Raw genomic sequence first — 20,930 nt, 5'->3', positions numbered from 1 at the left:
CTTTTTCTCCCATTCCCATAGTACAGTAGCACGGCACATTCCAAGGGGCCCTGGGGTTGACAGCTGCGCATGGGTTGCTTTTGACGTCGATGAAACAGCCGGCAGCAACATTTGCAACGGCCGGAACGATTTTCCGGTAATCAGATATCGTCTTCAACAATGCAGGATCTTGCTGCCGGGCCCGATTGCAAGACCGGACAAGACAAGGCGCACTCTGCTCTTGGGGAGACGGGGGGTGTCCCTCTGCGAGAGGAGCGTAGCAAGCTTTCGTGTTCAGGAGGAGCAAATTGCCAATCGCAAGTTGGCAAGCTCGGAGCGATCCACACCCAGGGAAATCACCAATGTCGGCATGACCCCTGCCACCTCACATGTGGACCATAGCACCAACCCCAGCTTTGAGATTGTATTTCATCGGGAAATTGTAGAGCCTTTCGCCGGACCACCAAAGTCCACTGAGGTCCATCCATGGATCCTCTCCGTGTCGGCCAGCCAATGATGGCTTTGATAGACTGCTATCACTTCCAGAGATGTCTACAGTACCTACAACCAGTGCTCCCTTCCGCTATATTCCATGCACAAGGCGATGTTTCGATGGAGACGATGGACTGATAAATGACCGTACTGCCAACAAACAGGCGCTTCTCCCAGCTTGAAAAATAACATTTGTGGCGAGCCAAGCATTTCCCTGGATTTCGAGAGACAAATGGTGCGTCCTCCGCAAATCGCCGCCTTCTGAATTCATGTCAAGACAAGACTAGCATGATATGGTCTCGTAATGTCTCACTAGTCCGACTGCCCTGTGTTGAAAGTTCCGCTGGATATTCAACATCTTGGCACGTGGATCAGTAGGCCGAAAGAGGCTTTGGCGCGCACGGGCAAAGAGACATGCACATCGGCTGGTGATACGATGAATCATTTTGCCTGTCACAATTCTTGCTCGATTTAGATCCTCAAGCCGCGGCTTCCCCGGTGGATGCTGTGTTTCCATAACCAGCCTGTGTTGGCTGTTCTACGGTCGACTGTTGGTCGCTCTGAAACTAGCGAACTTGGCCGAATGCGGTCAGGAGTATAATACTCGAGGCATCATCGCCTTTCCGCACCCGGCAACGTCAAAGAAAGAAAAAGTGAGGTCCAACAGTCGACCATTCCAGGCTGGTACATACGTTGTTATATAATGTAATGGATTGCAGACATTGCGAGCAATAGCTATCACGGTAGTAAAGAACATTTCGAATACATGTGAATTCAAAGTATTGCATCGAACCCGCCCTGTGTCCTACTTGCTTGAACTATAGCCCACCGCCCGTAGTGCGACGGTTCATTCGATCGATACAAATGGGTAACTACATGGATGACCCCGATTGGGTTGTTGAACAGCAGCGAATTGCTCTCGACGAAATCCAACGCACCCACCAACACCAGCTGCAATGTGAGTTAGCATCTGTTCGACAGCAGCTTGCAAGTGCCCGGATCAGAGAGGATATGCTCAGAAGGGGGCTGGAGCAGAGCCGCGAGCTTGGACGTGAGCTGCAAATACAGCTCGCCGATAACGAAATATGGGACCTGAAGGGCGCAGGGGTGGGGGGAAGCATACCTTACGACGGATGGAAGTCATCTTCACATCGATCTCACGGATGCGGTGAAAGTGAAAACTCACCTACTTTCCCATATTCCAATGTTGCGCCGCCGCCTAATACACTTGACGCACCCCCGCCATATGAGACGGCGGTTTCTAGCGCGCGGTGGCAACCGGGCATCATCTCCTATCCGAACAATGCCTCCGCCCATCCAAGGAGTGACGCCCATGTGAGGTTCGCCGAAGCACCTGAACTCATATATCCACCCGAAGTGCCGCCGAGGACCTCGAGCTTGGGCAAGACGAAGAGTCAAGGTAGGAAACAAGCCGTTGGGCTATGCAGAAAACGTAACAATCGGACAGCTGTGTAAGTCTTCCCCTCGCCATCATTATGGACATCATCTCAGCTTTCGTACTCATTCAACGAATATGCAGGAACTTGTTGGTTTTGACCTTATCTTGATCATTACAGGTTGCTTGCGAAAAGCTGAGAGATTTGAATGCACAGTTGCTTATCCTGCAACAATTCGGCATCGATGATAAATGTCAGCTCACCACCCACCATCTGCGAGCAGTAAAATGCAAAATACAACGGAACCACGACAAGCTATATCTCTAACCTGGATTTCGTCCGATGGGTGACTTCTTGGACTTGATCCTAAAAGCCTCATGGAAGGCCGAAAAAGATTCTGAGGCCACCAATACAGAGTCACATTAGCCTAGTTGAAACAGCTGGGGAAGGAGCATACAGTTGAGACTTTCCAGGGCCTGGAGGATATTTCATACTGTCGTACGGCCCCTGGGGCATAGAATATCATCGCAGAGTCCAGTATTGCTGTACAGCTAGTTCGGCAAGGAGAGGAGGGCTGCGGTATTTCCTTGTCGGTCCTTCTGCTTTTGGATGACGAACCTGCTCTGAAAAGGACTCTAGCCACGCTCTTTAAAACCACGTGGTTCGGACAAGGTATTCCGAACTAGCTTGGAAACTGATCAAGATATTGGGATACAACAACAACAACAACAACAACAACAACAACTCACAACACACCTTGGCGAATCTACACGTGGACAGTCGATGAAGCCCAGCCCATAGACGCTAGAGTAAGGTAGAAATTATGTTCAAATTAGAGCATACCCATAGATTACAAACGGTATAGTAGTCAATTGGCTACTACAATTCCCATTTCCGAAGGTTGGAGGGCCCTCCCAGCCTTGGAAGAGATCAGAAGGACCACCATAAAGGTTGCTAGCTCGAGCACCCTTCACATGTCTTCTTCGTAGCCTATCATATCCGCGAAGTCGGATGATATCAAGTCATCAATTGAAAAGACTCCTATTCAATGCTTTCATTTTACAGGTTCTTAGTTAGACAATACACATGTGACCCGTTCTTCCCACCTGGATCTGTTCGCCTTGGCAGACCGGGGTTCAATCACGCCATCATTCAGGACGACAGTATATATCTATCTGTTTACTGACACCAGAACTTAACCGAACTAACAGCTTGGATGCCTTTTACACGAATTGCCTATTTCAGCAGAGATGCACAAGCCTCGAACTATGGTATAGTCTCGGCGAACTCCACCGGAAGAATCGCGCCATCGCCCTCTACTATGACGTTTGGCAGTTCCTGCAGGACTAGCTGCCCACGAAGATAACCCCAGCTCCCCGATCTTCTCGAAACATAGATCGGATCGAGGTTATTTACACGTGGATAAGACGATCTTCCCCTGCAAGGTACCGATGCCCCGCCTTGGTAGTTTAAGCCGCTAGCTTATCTCCCCCGGATCTTCTTGGTCCTATTCCTTGCAATGGCGAACTGGCGTGGAGATAGGAAGCTGTGAGCTTAGAGATGTTTCCTCACCCGCTCACCTCTGATAGCGGAAGATATTGTTGGCAAAGCTTATCACAACGTCTGTGATTAATGAGACAAGGATCCACCAACCTCTTGCAGCCCCAGTGCGGTGAAACACAGCCCCCCGTGACTAAAGCTGTCTGACGGTATACTGTTAATATCGCTTCCTGGAGGACATCACATGGTCGTTGGACATGCTGCGAAAGTATCAGCTGACTTAAATGCATGCTGAGTTGACCAATGGCCAAACTCTGGTGACCAGATCGTACGTACGAGCTACGTAAGTGCAGCGACTCTAAACTTGTCACAAGCAATGCCGCTATTACTGCTTGTTCCTGTTTGCCGGGGCGGCGTATGCATTTTGAACCGGGAATAGCCGCCAACAGTTCACAGTTCATACGAGACAGCTTCTTCAATGCCACACGCCTGCGTATGCCAAGGTCAACTGGTAATCAAGGTGCAAAAAGGGAATGAGGTTTTTCTATCTACTCACCGGCACCCAACAAGCGGAGGGAGGCATTGAATATGGATCGCATTGGCTCGGAGATTTAGCAGTGTCCGCTACTAGCGGCCATTTCCGGCATAGGGGGATAGGTTGCGACAAACAACAATAGCGCCACTTGGTCTGTCACCCGTTGTGCAAACCGCTATGAATTGAAACTTTTGACTGCTATCATTGTTAGAAACATGCCGGCAAGGCGGGATGGAATGTTTCAATAAGGTGGCGCCATTCGGTATCGAAGTCCCGGGTCTGGTGGAGTTGGTCAAAGAGAATGAATACCTCCCACATTATCGATCAGGCAAGTACTCTAAAGAGCGCAAGCAAGTTGCGATTCATCAGTATCCCCGATTCCACAAAACTTGGCTTCTGTTACGTGCGGCATCTGTCCAGTTACATTGTGTCTAGAGCATACCATTGGACAGTATACGGACATGACACAACTACCACCTTGTTGCCAGTATTTGCCAGCAAAGTTCGGACGCAACTCTTATCTGTGGATGATCCCATTTTCAGGACGTGCATATCCTCCCACATGCTATTGATTTCCTTGCATTGCGACTAATTGACACCTGCCAAGGTGGGCAGCCGGCAGCTCGACACTACCAAGATCGCGAGCCATCCCCGTTTCTCCACTAGCTGGTCGGGTCTCTCCACAGTACAGCGGACACAACGCCGACGTTTGCACTTGAGTAAGGGGTTTCGTAGACAAAACAAGCACAAATAAAGGCGCCTCTGGCACTGTGTAGAAGCTAAAACCAACAGCTTGTCGCAAGTTTTAGAAGCCTGGATGCCGTGTTTTGTTCGTCATTATCGTGGTGTCGAGCTCTTTGCATAGCCGAGATCGGCATATCCTTAAAAACGTGTGTCCGACCGATAGGAAAAGCGGAGTAAAAGATCCACAGATACCACATCACACGATCCCTATCTCTGCAGACGCACTGCCTGCCAACCATAGCCTGAAAACACTGATCGTGCGAGTGATTTCTGGCCTATTCGCATCCTCTCCACCCTCGAGTTGACCTCAAGACAACCATTCAACCATTCCAACAGAGCTCCAAGATGAACCGCTTTGAAGAACTTGTCGATCTGCTGAGAGAAGCCCTCGGGGAGTCGTCGGGTCTGACGTCTGACGATGTGGATGTTGACGTCCTGAGTGACTCCATGGCCCGATACGTGTCCAACGACGCCGAGTGGTCCAAGTATGCCCTCGCAGACGGGAGCAGAGGCTATACCAGGAATCTGGTCGACGAAGGCAACGGAAAGAGTAACCTTGTACGCTCAGACGCCCCTTGAGGCCCTCTGCATCTTGTCTGCCTGCTGACACCGCCCCCCTAAACAGCTCGTGCTTGTTTGGACGCCCGGCAAAGGGAGTCCCATCCATGACCACGGCAACGCCCACTGCCTCATGAAGATCCTCAAGGGAGACCTGACCGAGACGCGATATGACTTTCCCGACGCAGCAAAACATGAAGAAATGAAGATCAAATCCCAAACTGTACATGGAGAGAACGCCGTTGCATACATGGCCGACGAACTTGGCCTGCACCGTGTATCAAACGAGGGTAGCGACTTCGCTGTCTCGTTACATTGTGCGCAACACCCGCCCCCAATGTAGAAGCTTGCACTGACTGAGAGCAGTGTATACTCCACCCAATGTTGCCAAAGGCGGGTGCTGGATCTTCGACCAGAGGACTGGCAAGAGAAGCCACGTCCCCAAATGCGGGTACTACTCGGCATTTGGCCGGTTGTTGAAAGATCAGTGAAGGATAGGAGAGGACATGAAGTTATGAGAGATGATACCTTGTTTCGAAGTTTGTACTTTCCTTGCGTCTGCGCAGAGCGGAGCGGACACTTGTCCCCCCCAGGCATTGCTTTTGTATAATCCAGACTGAAAATGACGACACAATCTCTATCAACCCCTGAGGAAGATATGTTCAAGTCGCTGGTGAAGTCGAGTTGTTTCGAGGGGAGGATTGTCATTGTTCCCGATGAGGCGCGTGATTTTGGAGAGACATGGGCTTTCTGCGCGCCACGGTCTTTCTGAAGACAGCCAAATCATCGCCACAGCACGATTGGCAAGGTGAAGAAGAGGAGAAGTCGTCGTTGAAGCCCGAACTCTTAGATGTTCCTCACGACTTGCACGCTAGTCAATCACGCAATCGCCCCTGCTCTGACGGCTCTCGGGAACAGTGGGTCCAGACCGGCCGGCTGAGACGGCTTTAGCGCTCGCTTAGCGGCTCAGACACGGCCTTCCAAAGCGTTCAAGCCACAGTAGTCAATGAAGTCACCTGAATTCGCATCAGACTTGTTGCTTTTTCTGTGGCTCAGTTTGGCCCAGATTCTGGGCAACCGCGTTTGGGCGTGTGGCCTGAGGATATTCATGGTCCGCCTTGAGGAACAGTTCCGAGGCTTGTCATTTGGGCTGCCGCTCTAGATGCATTCATCGATTGCGTCTTGCTCCGTTTGATTTGAATGATTAACCTAGGCGGCACGTTGTAAGTGTGCTAGAGACACCATGGGTTCGCAGAAGCGGGCGCTCGATCCCGCAGGTACTGCGCCAGACGCGCGCAGCAACAAGCTTGCACGCGTCTCTGGGCTGTCTTCAAGCCAAGACAGAACTCCCGGTGGCTCACAAGCCTCGCACCGCAATCTTGCGACTCCGCCTTCTTCGCATTCCCAGTCTTCCTCGTTTCGATTCCCGGCATCGACCCAGGCTATTGACGATGAGGAAGCCGAGCTCATTGATCTTACGCAAGCCGAAGAGGGACCACCGTTGGAGTTGTACGGCACCCACGATGCCAAAATTGTAGGCGTACGCTACTACAATGGTGTAGTGACGCCCCATGAGCTCGTCGTCTGTAAGCGTGAGCCTCAGAATCAGTATGACGGCAACGCAATACGCGTCGATAATGTCATGGGACAGCAGATCGGTCACGTTCCTCGGAATCTGGCTGCAAAACTGGCACCTTACCTAGACGGCAATGAAATCGCCCTTGAAGGTGTCCTAACTGGTGAGAAGGGCTTCTATGACTGCCCAATACGCTTTTACTTTTACGGCACAAGCCTACCTGAAGCTCGCTTGACCCTTGAGGGCAAGTTGAAGTCCGACAAGCTTTTGAAGGCTACCGAGATGAAGAACACTAGGAAAGAGGCAGAGGCTCGAAGAAAGGCCACTGGCATGCGTAGCGGCATGACTTCAGGAAGCGGCCTGAGCGGAACTGCTGCTGTGACTGCCCAGAAGCAGGAACAAGAGGCGTCGCTCAAGAACTTGGTTGCTACGAGCGAAACTTACGACGCAGTGCGGGAAGACTCCTTCACTGATACACTGGCGACTGGGGAGGACGTTCTCAAGGCTATGCCTATGGCTGAACAGCCCGACACACTGAAGTCGCAGATGCTGCCATATCAACTTCAGGTACGTTGCAGCGTGAGTGCCAATTGATTGTCTCGTGCTGAAGACAGAATAGGGACTCGCGTGGATGCTCGCCAAGGAGAATGTCAAGCTCCCACCGGTAGGCTCCAAGGACATTGTTCAGCTTTGGCAGCGTAGGACCTCGACTGCGTACATCAATCTTGCAACAAGCTTTGCCACATCATCACCCCCCAAGCTCATCTCTGGCGGTATCTTGGCAGATGATATGGGACTTGGAAAGACTCTCCAGATCATCAGCCTTATTGTCTCCGACGGTGTAGAGAATGGCCCTACATTGATTGTAGCGCCTGTCAGTGTGCTGAGCAATTGGGAGCAGCAGATCAAGTCCCACGTGAAGAATGACCAACAACCTCGAGTCCTCGTCTACCATTCGTGCAAACCGATGTCAGGCGATGAACTACGCGAATATCAAGTGGTAATAACCACTTACGGTATGATTGGCTCAGAGTCCAAGGCTGGCCATACGGGGCGCCTCTATGGGGTCGAATGGCGTCGCATTGTTCTCGACGAAGGTCATACCATCAGGAACCCCAAAGCTCAGCTTGCTCTGGCTACCCACAAGCTCAAAGCAAGATCTCGCTGGATCCTCACAGGTACACCCATCATCAACAATGTCAAGGATTTCTTTTCCCTACTTAGGTTCCTCAAGCTTACCGGAGGCCTCGAGGACGAAGGCTTATTCTCCGCTGTCATTGCCCGCCCTATCAAGCAGAACTACAACCAACACCCAAGCAGAGTCAAGGCCGTCAATTTGCTTGGACATCTTATGAAGGATATTTGCCTTCGCCGCAGGAAGGACATGAAATTCGTCAACCTCAACTTGCCCCCAAAGACGGAGTACATCCACCGAGTCACATTCGACAAGTCCGAGAAAACCAAGTACGATGCCTTACTCGCTGAAGCTCAGGGTGAGCTGGAGCAGTACCAGGAAAAGTCGAAACACGGCCAAAAAGGTAGATACACTAATATCTTGGAAAGGCTGTTGCGCTTACGGCAGGTTTGCAATCATTGGGTTTTGGCTCAGGAGCGTGTCGAAGATCTTCTCAGACTCTTTGAAGATCAGAAAATCGTTCCCTTGACCGACGAGAATATTCCCATTCTTCAAAGAGCCCTGCAGCTTATGATCGAGAGTCAAGAGGAGTGTGCGATTTGTTTTGAGGACATCGCCCTTCACCAACCTGTCATTACAGCTTGCAAACACGTTTTTGGGAAACCTTGCATTATGAAAACCATTGAGATGCAGGGCAAATGTCCCATGTGTCGAAATCAGCTCTCACCGGAATCGTTGGTTGACGCGGCGACTGAAAGTAACAGCTTTGAAGCAGATGATGAGTGCAGAAGCTCAAAGACCGATGCATTGGTCAAGATCCTCAACGCAACGCTTAAGAACGACGGCTCCAAGGTGGTCATCTTTTCTCAGTGGACATCGTTCCTCAACATCATACAAGCCAGACTCAAAAAAGCTGGGATGACTTACACTCGTATCGACGGCAGTATGGTCAAGAAGAACCGTGATGCAGCCATCACCGCTCTCAATGAAGACCCTGATACACGAATCCTGCTCGCGAGCTTGCAAGTGTGTAGCGTCGGTCTGAACCTTGTTGCCGCCGACACTGTCGTCTTGGCAGATAGCTGTGAGTTGTATCCGACCCATGAGATCACATTGCATATGCTGACCGATTTCAGGGTGGGCCCCTGCGATTGAAGACCAGGCAGTCGATCGAGTGCATCGACTTGGCCAAACCCGTCCGACTACTATTTGGCGCCTGATTGTCGAGGGTACTATCGAGGAACGCGTCCTCGATATCCAAGCAGAGAAGAGAAAGCTGGTCAGTGAGGCTTTCCAGGAGAAGGCCAAGGGCGGCAGGGCCAAGGACACCCGCTCTTTGGCTGACATCACGAGGCTACTACGTTGAGTGTGACAAGAGTGACGAAGAACGTGGAACGGTATGGCCCTTTTGATCTCTGTGCATCCGTGTTTCCAACGGATTTTATTTCCAAACCGACATGCAGTATAAAATCACACGGATTTTTTGAAAGGTTGAATTGCTGAATTCGCCATATTCGCGAAATTTTGTACAATAGCTATGAAAGCAAGCGCAGGGAGCACAGGTGTTCGAGGCGTCTTTATAGAAGCTGGACCGCTTCTGAGGAGTCTGTATAACGGTTTGCTTGCTTCCGAAATAGACATTATTGCTATCACCGCCGATTAAACTCTCTCTACACCTGCGTCCATTATTTGAGTTTCATCAGAAGTGGAGCCAGCGACCGTCACATAAAGCTTCCGCACCTGACTTGTTTCGGTAGCAGCTTATGATACCAGCGTACGGGAGCTGACTAGCACTGTAATTCTGTAAAGTGCGGCAGAGGCAGTGCACAAATCTGCACAAAGAAACCCGATGTTCGCGGCAATCGTAAATGGCAGCAAGAGACATGAAACCAGACCCTACACGTTTTGCGCTACTACTGGATTGATGATGGGGTTGATACCATAATCCATTACATCATATCGATCATTTACTCCATTCTAGTATAGTGAAGGGTCGTCCGGTATGTACCATTGCTTCAAGCAAGGGGGTTCGTTTGTGTGTCTCCACACTCATTGCAACTCCTGTGCATGGTACTCGTCGACGGCAAGCGACGCTGTGTACGCCCATTTCACCTAATATCCCGGTTCTTCGAGACAACAATGTGCCGATGTTCGGTGGATCACAATGGACAAGTCTTTACAGAAACATGACTCGATCATGGGCTTCTCATACCATATCCCCGAAGTATCCGGGAGCCTGAATGATCTCCACGGGGAGACTCGCGGAGTGTCCCAACGTCGGGGAGCCCATAGTATAGGCTTTCGGTCTATAGGTAGGGCTGACCTACTCGTGCGAGAGTGGGCGGAACTTGTTTACGCAGTGGATCCTCTAGGAGCTTGGATGTCGTGACAGCTGCTCAGCCATGATTCTATCTGAGCCACCGCATGACGTGTAGACATCAACTCCTCGTTAGCGGCTTCGACCCTGCTTTGGAGCTCAGGGATAGGAGCTGTGTGTATGCTGGACTGGCCTATGAAACTGCACTATCTCGCACGACCCTGACATAGTAGCTACTCTGCAGAACAAACCTAGGAATCGGACCTATTTGCATTGTTTATCTGCATGTCTCTTGTGACCATGCGGAGATAAGGTCGAGAACGTCTCCGGGGCAAAGTTGCCGATTGTCTCGGATACGTGCTTGTGAGGCGCAAGGTCCAGCTTCCGAAGCCACACAAGCCATGTGTCGTCTTGTCGTCGCATGAGCGGGAAGCACCAGGTGCGGATCGTGGGCCCGAAAAGCGGGAATACCCTGCGTGTCACAGTGCGATCGTCAGTGAGTTCCAAGTCTAGAACAGTCGGCCACGCAGACACCTTGATTCCCCCTGCAGGAATTGCGTTTAGAAGGTTCGGGACCTGAAAATGGACAGAGTTACTGGGGCTGCTGTTACGCAAGCGATATTGCAGTATACCGAGACCCGCCTGCTGTGCAAATGCATGAATGTTCCCGCTCGTCCAACCCACCAAGTCAGGGACAGTCAGGCACCAACCAACCATATGGCAAGTTCGTATGGCGGGCTGTGCGCTTGTCTGAAATTTGGTGTTTACCGGGACGTGCCTGGTCCACTTGTTCAAAGCAGCCAGCAAGAGACAGAGTTTTGATTCGCACAATCTTTCGCAGTTCAGAATCATGTTCGTGAACGCCACCGTAAGTGAAATCTCTTGGAACGGCGCACCTGCGCATTTCATTGGACGCGAGTATAGCCCGCAAAAAGAAATCTTCTTGGAACTTGTGGGGTCGTTATGCGCCGAGTAACCGCCGCCCGACTTCTACGTTTGGGGCGCTGTCATGCTCGACTAGGAAGCTTTCTGGACGCATAGGGATTCGATCCGGATCTGTATCCCGCTTTAGTCAGTGCTTGGCGTTTCTTGCGCTCATGGGATTGCAGAGGCCAAACGAGAACATGACAGGGACGAGGCGGGAGCGAACGATGTGAGGACTAGATGCATATGTACTCCGGCTGCCAATGACGACACGCAGGGCTGTCGGGAATAATGGCCGTGGGTTGCATTGAAGAAAGCTGTAACCCGAAAAGGGCAATCCGATGAGCCGGCGTTGGGGTTACGGCGACTTTCGGCGTTCAACCGGATGCAAATGCGATTTCATGAGTCAACGCCGTAGCCTATCACTGTCAACCGTTTTGGCCTGTGACAGCGATGGCCTCGGGTTGGGCTGGCTTTGGCGAGCTAATCGGCAGCGGGTACCTCTTCGAACGAATGCCCCAAGTTACCGATGACCTCGGAACTGGACAACAGGTGCGGAAAAGGCTTGACACAGGGATGGCAGCTCGACGGCCAGCAAGAGATGAAGTTTTATGGCACAATCCGGAGAACTGGAGCTCTGGAGCAGGATGTGACGCGCCGAATGTTAAGCCAAGTGGCGCGGTGGGCTTCTCTAGATCTGTCTGAGGCCCCCAATTTCTGGAGGCCGGGCCACAGCATCGGGAAGCGACAGCGGGACGTCGAAGGGACGGTACCATTGTCCACGTCCACTGCGAGGCACATGGTGCCAAGGTTGACTTTGTCTCTTGGTAGACGCCAAATCAGAACGTTGCCAGATAATGCAGCCTCCATGTGCGCCGCCCAGGTGTCAATCATGCAGTCGTCAAGCATCCCAGGCATCTCGAGCATCCTGACCCATGGCCTGGTCTTCCATAGGACGTAGTAGAGTCTGGACGAACAGCTTCCGGGCCAAAAAAGACCAGGATGCCCCACCTCCAGGAGAGACTTTCTCTGCAAGCCGTCCCATCCCTGCCAACAGGGCCGACATGATCGCTGATGCCGAAGAGGGAAGCCAGGGGGTACTTGGGAGTACCTGGGCTGGCGGGCTGGCGGCTCCCGCAGGGCTGCGGCGGCGTGTCGCGGGCTCGTAGCAGGCTCGTAGCTGGCGAGCACCCCCCGTTTCCATGTCGTGAGCCCCACCATGGAGCTGGGTCAACTTTACTTGGAGCAGACTGGCGCCTTTTCGACTTGTTCCGTTCTTGACGTCTCGCGGCATCATAGCATCATCTTTTCTCCATTCTCTTCAAATCTCTGCCTGCCGTTTCGTTTACCCCAAGTATCGTCGCCCTCCGACCGCACCACCAACCCTCCCGCCTCGCCGGACAGATCGATGCTCCAGCACTGAGCAGCCATGCAGAGCGCCGCCAATCGTCAGCAGGGTGAGTACAGAGAACAAGTGAACCGAACCCGATGCGTCCTTCTCTGTGGTAGGGGCGTGTAGTCAGCCAACCCCACCACCGCTCTCTGCCGTACAGACCCGCGGGTTTGAGGCGTCATGCGCCTATACGCCCGTGGCTCTTGTCCCCTCCGGAGCCTCACGGCACTCCACGCGATGCCCTCTTTGTTCACATTTGCTAACCGCTGCTGCTTTCGACATCGCAGGCGGCTCGAGTCAGCCACCCGAGCATTCCGATAAGAATGAACTCGCTCCAGAGCTCGCACCCCCCGCCGTTCGCTTCGCCTCCAAGGTCGAGGAATTTGGTCCCGAAGCTGGCCAAACCCGGATCGAACCAACGAAAGACGCCTCTTCGCCCTCCAGCATCAGCCAGCCCCCGGATGTCACGCCTGAGCAGCTGCGGGAGTTGACCAAGTCCTTGGCCGAGTCTCGGCTGCAAGAACAACGCATGAAGAGCTTCTCATATCAGCCCTTCTCTCTTCCGGCTTCGCGGGTATGTTTTCTGGCTTGTCTAGTCCTTTGATTTTCTGATTACTTGCTTGCTTGTCTTGTCTTGCGTTGCCTTGCTTTTTCCCTCGGCTGCCACATGGGACAACAAGCAGCAATTCCAGGACATTTTGCTTTTCCGACGTTGCATCCACCCGTGAAATAGTACCTTGCCCAGCACCTCTATCTCATATATCTAAAGTTGTACGAATCTTGTCTTACACTTGCTAACAACCACAACCTAGGTTCCGTCCCACGAGAGCTCGCTGAACCCTACTCCTCAGCAAAGCCATACGCCCACCGGCCGTCATACACCAAGCTTGAGCCCTGGGCTTGAAGTTGTGTCGCCTCCCTTGACACCCTCAGGCACAAGCGGGCCAGAATCCATCTCCAGCAGCCGTCATCTGAAACCCAGTAGTGCGCAAGCAGATGGCGGCTACGAACCCTCAGCGATAACGCCCCAAGCTTCTGGTCAAGAATCCGCCCCAGTTTCCCCGCGCATAGGCTTGCCGCACCGCCCAGCATCATATGACCATATGCCGCAGCAGAAGACGAGCGCACCCGACGAGCGCGATCACGATACCCGCTCCCACCGCCAAGGTATGTTCAGCGTTGGGCCTGGTTCGGTCCCGGTATCTAGAGAATCCAGCCCTTCCAGGAAAAGTGCCTCTCAGTATTATTCTCGACCTTTCACCCCGGCGGGAGATCTCAATGACCCTTATGCTGCGAGCAAACGAGCACCACCAACCAAGAGTTCGGCCAATATCGACTCGCGGTTCGTTTTCTCTAGGAAAAAGGGGCGAGGGTCCCCAAGCTCCTCAACTACAAGCCTGAGCCTAGGCAAGACAGACAAAGCAGAGAAGCGTCATTCAGGTTTACTCGGAGTATTGAACAAGAGCAACCATGAACTTCATCATACGGGTACCGAGTCCACCACACATAGCCGAAATACTTCCATGTCCGATCTCAGGAGGTTTTTCAAGGTGGGCGGCGGTCATAAGCCGAAGAAATCAGAGCTCTCGGTGCAGTCCAAGGACACAAGGCCGCCGCTCGTCTCAAGGCCATCACAACAGGTCCCCTTCGCCGAGGACCACAGTCTTACCTCCAAATATGGCAAAATAGGCCGAGTGCTTGGATCTGGAGCTGGAGGATCCGTGAAGCTTATGAGAAGGCATGAGGATAACACAGTCTTTGCCGTGAAGGAGTTCCGACCCAGACATACGTATGAGACTGAGAAGGAGTACGTTAAGAAGCTGACAGCAGAGTTCTGCATTGGATCGGCTTTGCACCATGGCAATGTCATCGAGACATTGGATATTGTGTCGGAAAAAGGCAAGTGGTATGAGGTGATGGAATACGCGCCTTTCGATCTTTTTGCCATCGTCATGACGGGGAAAATGTCGAAGCCCGAAGTCAGCTGTTGCTTCCTCCAGATCCTCAATGGTGTCACGTATCTCCACAGCATGGGTCTGGCGCACCGAGACCTGAAGTTGGACAACGTGGTGGTCAGTGAGCATGGCATCATGAAGATCATCGACTTCGGCAGTGCCCACGTGTTTAAATACCCCTTCGAGAGCGATATTGTGCTCGCAACTGGTAAAGTTTACAAGTCCTCTTTCACCAAAGCTGCCGTGACTAATTGATCATCTTTAGGAGTTGTCGGATCCGATCCATATCTCGCACCCGAGGTGTATGACGAGCGAAAGTACGACCCGCAAGCAGTTGATATTTGGTCTTTGGCCATCATCTTCTGTTGCATGTCGCTTCGGCGGTTCCCGTGGAAAGTGCCTCGGTTGACCGATAACTCTTATAAACTATTCGCTGCGGAGCCAACACCAGGTCACGACCCGAAGAAGCTGATCCTGCCATCGCATTCAACAAATGACCTATCGAACACCCCGCAGCGCGATATATTCCCAGGAGACGAAGACAAGCAACAAAAGAATAGCAGTGGGCACAGTGAAAAGAAACCTGAAAAGCAAGAGGCATCAGCCACAAGCAAGTCTGAGAACGGCTCGACAGGACACAAGGAGGCGACATCCAGCGCGCCGCCGGCCAAGGAAGTGATACGAGGTCCTTGGCGCCTATTACGACTACTACCTAGGGAGAGCAGACACATCATCGGCCGCATGCTTACAATCAACCCACGCCAGCGGGCTACCATGAAGGAAATTCTCGAAGAGCCATGGGTCTCGGACACAGTCATCTGTAGACAAGAGGCACCGGGCCGAATCGAGCCAGCTACGGACCACACGCACATTCTCGAACCCCCTGCGAATCAATCCAAGTAATTCGTTGTTGTTTTGCCAATTTGTGGATTGAATTGGCTATGACCAGGATTGGCTGGTTGTCAATCAAAATCACTTTTGGGGGCACGCTCGCTTTTGCCTTTGGCAAGTTCATAAACCCCAAGCATCCTGCAAGGTTTCGGTTGGAAGGGTCAAATCTGAGATGAATATATTATTCACCCAGGTACCTTTTCGCTGAAGCTGCGCGCTTATGTGCTTCGCTGCAGACTTGGTTGTTCTTGGCGGTTGTCTACGCAGGCGTCGGCATCATACAAGCAGCGCGCAGCACGGCGTGGCATTGGATCACTCCTTGGATACGGCGGGGAGGCAAACTAATACCAAAGCTATAGCTGACAGTCTTTAATAGCGCTGAATTCGGAGACGGAGATCTTGATGTGTCACGCATAATGTTTACATTCATGACGGGACCGGACGGCGTTATCAGAGCAGGGCTGGAGCATCAGTACACAGTACAATTGAATCGAGCCGGGCTCACGGAGGTTGTGGGAACAACCCCAGCGGGATACAGCGCATAGACTTTTGACTTATATCTTCATAGATTAATTCACGTGTACCTCGACATACTGCGATATGCAATTAGCTTTATGTACATACATGCTGATCGTGTGTATTCCTAACGGCAGCCAGTGAGCGAATGTATGATAGTAACTCGTACGTATCAAGGGCCGACAGGCGGCCTTAGTAATGCGTAATGTCCGGCAGTGGTCTAGGCCCCCGGCAAGCTGGAGGATTCGGGGCGATCGGCACGCTAAAGAGCGCTGGAGGACCCGGCCACCCCAGCCCAAGGTTCGCAGGTGCCCTGGGCCCGGGCGGCTGCTTCTTCCTCGGCATCGGAAAAACTGGCGCAAAAAAAAGTTCGGGCCAAGCTCCTGAAGCTATTGGTTCTTCGACAGTTTTCCAGAAGACCTCGCGATAGCTTCAATTTCTCCTTTGCCCAAACTACCCGACTTGTAATCTTCTCGTCAGACTCTCGCATCTCTCAATCACACGCACGCACACCTCTTTTATATTTCTTGCACTTCTAATCACGATGGTGAGTTAGCACACCCCTCCTGCGACCCTCATCCAAGTCGCGCCTGGCCGTCTGCAGCAACCCCCCCCCGGCGAAGATGCCGTGTTCCCTCCCTCCCCACTGTGCAGAATGCAGGCCGGAACTCTCACCGCTGACACGTTCTTAACACAGTCTACCGCCATCCGATCGATCAAGTCCCTTGCCCCCCTCCTGGACCGCGTCCTGGTCCAGCGGATCAAGGCCGAGACCAAGACCGCCAGCGGCATCTTCTTGCCCGAGTCGAGTGTGAAGGAGCTCAACGAGGGCAAGGTCCTTGCTGTTGGACCCGGAGCTCTGGACAAGAAGGGACAGCGTCTGCCCATGGGTGTCAGAATTGGTGACAGAGTCTTGATTCCCCAGGTAGGTCTATTCCAGTCCAAGGTGTCCTAAGAGTCGGTTCCCGGCTCCGGACCTCTCATCCATCCTGGCTTGGCGTGCTGTGTATCTGACAGTCATCCTAGTTTGGTGGATCCCCGGTCAAGGTCGGTGAGGAGGAGTTCCATCTCTTCCGCGACAGCGAGTAAGTCTGCATTCAGCCACTTCCAGAAACGGCCTTTCCGTGCTCACCCGTATTCTACAGGATTCTCGCCAAGATCAACGAGTAAAGATACCCACGAAGTAATGAAACAAAACCCCAAACACTGTACCATAGCATGTACAAAAGAGGAAATTCAGGAAGGGCCAGATCGACCTTTGCATAGAGCGGTGTAATTCTCACGGGGGAGGAAGGCGTCTTTACCTAGGCTGTAGGGTAGTCTGCCGATCGCCTGAAGGCTGTAGGCGCATAAAATTTTCCCCACTCTCACCCTTACTTTCTACACGACTTCATAGACGTCTTCTCTACTCTGTCTCATGTGATCTGACAAGAGCCCTCGCCTTTCCAGTGTAGCATTGGGCTTTTCTAGGTCTACACTGTTGATCATGCCGGAACGGAACTAATGCACGCGTGGGGGATCTGTGTGAGCCCCCTGAAATTAGGGATTTTGCAGGAAGCATGGCCCGTATAGAACTCATTGTTCTCTAAATCGTGTATATGTTCGCGCCCATGACACGTAGGCTTCGACAGTAATCGGTCCAGACGGGAGAAGAGGATTGAGTCAAATAATCCCACCTCTGCTACTACAAGTCTTTGAAGCTGTGTCTGGTGAAGGGAGGGAGCGCACCCTGTGACATTGCTGAGTGCTAATTCCTGAAGTCGCTTTTTCTAAGGGGCACATGGTATTGTGTGCCTCGAAAGACAGCATTTTGTTTTGCCCATGTAGGATGCCGGGAGACCAATGATGCCTCCGTGTCTCCGGGGCGTTGGTTCGTTCAGGGTGGTATATCTTGCTTGACTCGAGGACTATGTGCGCTACCCAGGCGTAACCACTTTCGGGAAAGGTGCTCATCAGAACTACCAAATGATCACCGAGAGAAAGGGGATGAGAGAAGACAAAATTCGCTTCAACACTCATTATCAGTTCTACTCTGAAATATGCACTTAGGATGAGGGGCCAAATCAGTAAACATGCGGTTGCATCCGATGAAATCCGACAGGATAACTATGCATGCCACGCTCACAAACTCCCATTTTCACTATGACCCCTTACAGTAGTGGAAAAAAAGTGCATCTACCATCGTAGGCCAATCAACTCACACCTGAAATGCTGGCGATAGGACGTTTTCGACGCCAACTAATCGTTAAAAGTGAGTGGTCCGGGTTTCTTGCGTGGTTGTTACTCTGACCAATCGGAAAACGGACGTGAGCCATGCAAGCCATGGCAGCGGCTGATGGCCAAGTATTTCGACCTGTTTTCCGACCCGTCAAACGATCAGATGAAAGTGACCCGATAAAAGTCCAAACCGGCAACACTCTGAAACGCCCAGTCTCGGGGAATATTATGACGGGCAGAAGCGCCAACCAGAAGTGCGAGGTGCGTGGAAGCCGTGGGGAGACGTTGGTTGGGCTGCCGCTAAGGGTTGCACCAACCGGCGCCGCTGTTGGCGCACTTGGCTGGACGAAAACGGACGCCCGCGCTTGGAGCACCACGAGGGCGTCCGTTTCCTCCCCTCGACCTCCCCCCTTCCTCGGATTCTCTTACCGGCGGCTCTGGGTCGTGGCAGTTGGCCGTCGAGGGCGTTAAAGTTATCCCGCAGACCTAACGCATGCAGGACTCCTTGCTGCAATATCCCTTCTCCCCTCGAGGCTCCTGGCTGTGTTGGGTGCCCAAGTGGTATTGGCCCCCATTCAAGCCGTGGATATGGCACAGAGGGTGGGAGGCTGGCGGAGCAGTATAAACGGATGGTGATTGTCCCACGGCTCCCACCCAGAAATGCCTCTAAATGTGCGACTAGAGCTGGTATATCTGTTAGTCAGGGGAAGTTTTGTCCTACACGACTCGTGCGTTTCCCCCGCTACCGTCTCCACGGTATCGTGGTTATAAGACTGTGTAAGAGATCCCGCGCCAACACCTTTTTTTCTCCTTCCGTTCCTCAGGTCTGGCATCTTGATCAGGTGAGGCTTCTATCGCACACTCTTTTGACAAACGCGCTGCTGGAAAGCAGATTTCATTCTTTACTGTATCTCGATACATTCACGTCTTCCTCTATACCCCAACTGCCAGGACAATCATAGGCCCAGCTGCCCGTGATTCTGCCTGCACATTCCCTTCATTCACCAAAGGAGCTAGACGTTCTACCTTCTTTTGTATCAAGATTCGTGCTCAGAATTCTCGTTTTTTTGAGATTAGGCACTGCTCGTCACTCACTTTTTACTCCATAAATACCTTCTTTTCACCAAATCACACCCACTGTCAAGATGAAGTACTCTGTATCAGCCCTCGTTGGCCTGTCTGCAGCCCTTGCCAACGCCCATACGGCTTTCACCACTCTCCACATCAACGATGTTTCCCAGGGCGACGGAACTTGCGTCCGCATGAACATGAGGCCAGAGAGCGCTACTAGCCCTATCCCCAGTCTATCCAGCAATGACATGGCTTGCGGTAAGTTTTCATACCCCTGACCTTTAACCGTCATAATATCTACTGCAGTTTGCCATCCATATCTCATGAACATGTCTGATCCTCTCCTCTAGGTTCGACCGGCGAGACAGCCGTTGCATTTACCTGTCCTGCGCCGGCTGGCGCCAAGTTGACATTTGAGTGGCGCGTATGGCCCAACCGGGAGGAGCCTGGCGCGATAGACCCTGGTCACAAAGGCCCCTGTGCTGTCTATGCGAAGCAGGTTGACGACATGGCTTCGACTCCAGCCGCAGGGCCGGGCTGGTTCAAGATCTGGGAGGAGGGTTACGACGACTCGGCCGGGAAATGGTGCACCGAGAAGCTGATCGCTGCTGACGGCTTGATGTCCGTCGAGATCCCGCCTGGTTTGCCGTCTGGCAACTGGCTGTTCCGGCCAGAGCTGCTGGCGCTTCACAATGCCGATAAGGGAGACCCCCAATTCTACACTGGGTGCGCCCAAGTCCAAGTGCAGGGCGGTAACTCCGGGACTCTTGACGTTCCCGCCGAGTACAGTGTTTCGATCCCGGGCTATGTCAAGTACGGCGATGCCAGTGTTAGCTTCAACATCTATCCTCCCGTCTTTCCCTACCCGATGCCAGGTCCCGACGTCTACACCGTTCCGTCCTCGGGAGCATCGGCGTCTTCCCTTTCAGACACCTCGTCGATGAAGGCATTGGGAGGCGCGACCCTCGTCCCTTCAGACTGTCTCATCAAAGAAGGCAACTGGTGTGGTGTCGAAATCGCCGACTACAGCAATGAAGATGGCTGCTGGAATGCCAGTGAAGAGTGCTACAACCAGGCTGAGACGTGTTACGCATCGGTCGGGCCAACAGGGAACCGGAACTGCAAGGTCTGGGAGGCCAAGTGCAAGGGCATCCAGGATGCTTGCAATGCCAAGAACTTCCAAGGCCCACCGAACAAAGGCCAGAAACTGCAGGATGCCGAGGCGATGAACCTCACCTTGCCAGCGGTGAACAATCTCGGCGTTGGTCTGGGTTCTGCCAACACCAACTCCGGCTCGCAGGCAAGCACCGAGACCAGCGGTGCATCCATGGCCACTTCAACATCGGCTGCCACTTCCAGTCAGGCTACCTCTTCTGGCAGCCAGACTGGGGAGACCACTGCGCAGAAGGCAACAGTAAGCGCAGGAAAGTCCACGTCCTCTTGCAACAAGAAGATGCGAAGACGCAGACGCGGCGGTGTTAGGAAGTGATGGTGCCTCGCGTTAGGCCAGCATGGTGTGCCAAAGCATTAGAGAAGGGATCAAGGTGGAAAATGGCTTCTCGTGGCCCCTGAGCTGTACGCCGGAATGGGCAGAGGCAATTCGCATTTTTGTTCTCACAGTGCCAGAACACTGCAATGTATAAGTAACGGGTTTCAAGGATAACGAGTGTGGAATTGATGAAATCATGAAGGAAATCAATACATCATGGCATTTACATGCGCGTCCTTCG

General features: G+C 52.5%; 5 protein-coding genes across 5 annotated transcripts; all 5 read left to right on the top strand.

Moving 5' to 3' along the window:
• Positions 1-4,992: 4,992 nt before the first annotated feature.
• On the top strand, positions 4,993-5,548 carry JN550_001252 (uncharacterized protein; the record flags this gene model as incomplete). The annotated part of the gene is made up of 2 exons (XM_049311020.1): positions 4,993-5,205; positions 5,273-5,548. The coding sequence occupies 2 exons, from the start codon at positions 4,993-4,995 to the stop codon at positions 5,546-5,548; spliced, it is 489 nt and encodes a 162-aa protein (XP_049177158.1).
• A 900-nt stretch (positions 5,549-6,448) lies between these two features.
• JN550_001251 (uncharacterized protein) lies at positions 6,449-9,282 on the top strand (the record flags this gene model as incomplete). The annotated part of the gene is made up of 3 exons (XM_049311008.1): positions 6,449-7,348; positions 7,401-9,000; positions 9,053-9,282. The coding sequence occupies 3 exons, from the start codon at positions 6,449-6,451 to the stop codon at positions 9,280-9,282; spliced, it is 2,730 nt and encodes a 909-aa protein (XP_049177157.1).
• Positions 9,283-12,586: 3,304 nt separating this feature from the next.
• JN550_001250 (uncharacterized protein) lies at positions 12,587-15,408 on the top strand (the record flags this gene model as incomplete). The annotated part of the gene is made up of 4 exons (XM_049310997.1): positions 12,587-12,614; positions 12,838-13,124; positions 13,363-14,713; positions 14,771-15,408. The coding sequence occupies 4 exons, from the start codon at positions 12,587-12,589 to the stop codon at positions 15,406-15,408; spliced, it is 2,304 nt and encodes a 767-aa protein (XP_049177156.1).
• A 1,048-nt stretch (positions 15,409-16,456) lies between these two features.
• On the top strand, positions 16,457-17,082 carry JN550_001249 (uncharacterized protein; the record flags this gene model as incomplete). Its single annotated transcript, XM_049310986.1, has 4 exons — positions 16,457-16,459; positions 16,610-16,837; positions 16,939-16,997; positions 17,058-17,082. 4 exons carry the CDS (start codon positions 16,457-16,459, stop codon positions 17,080-17,082), a joined length of 315 nt encoding a protein of 104 aa, XP_049177155.1.
• A 2,192-nt stretch (positions 17,083-19,274) lies between these two features.
• JN550_001248 (uncharacterized protein) lies at positions 19,275-20,689 on the top strand (the record flags this gene model as incomplete). Its single annotated transcript, XM_049310975.1, has 2 exons — positions 19,275-19,458; positions 19,551-20,689. 2 exons carry the CDS (start codon positions 19,275-19,277, stop codon positions 20,687-20,689), a joined length of 1,323 nt encoding a protein of 440 aa, XP_049177154.1.
• Positions 20,690-20,930: the final 241 nt, after the last annotated feature.

Source organism: Neoarthrinium moseri (genome assembly GCF_022829205.1).
Source record: "Neoarthrinium moseri strain CBS 164.80 chromosome Unknown scaffold2_Wmoseri_CBS_16480, whole genome shotgun sequence".
Lineage (NCBI taxonomy): Eukaryota > Fungi > Ascomycota > Sordariomycetes > Amphisphaeriales > Apiosporaceae > Neoarthrinium > Neoarthrinium moseri.
The sequence above is the reverse complement of the archived record's forward strand: the minus strand, read 5'-3'. Positions and strand labels throughout refer to the sequence as shown.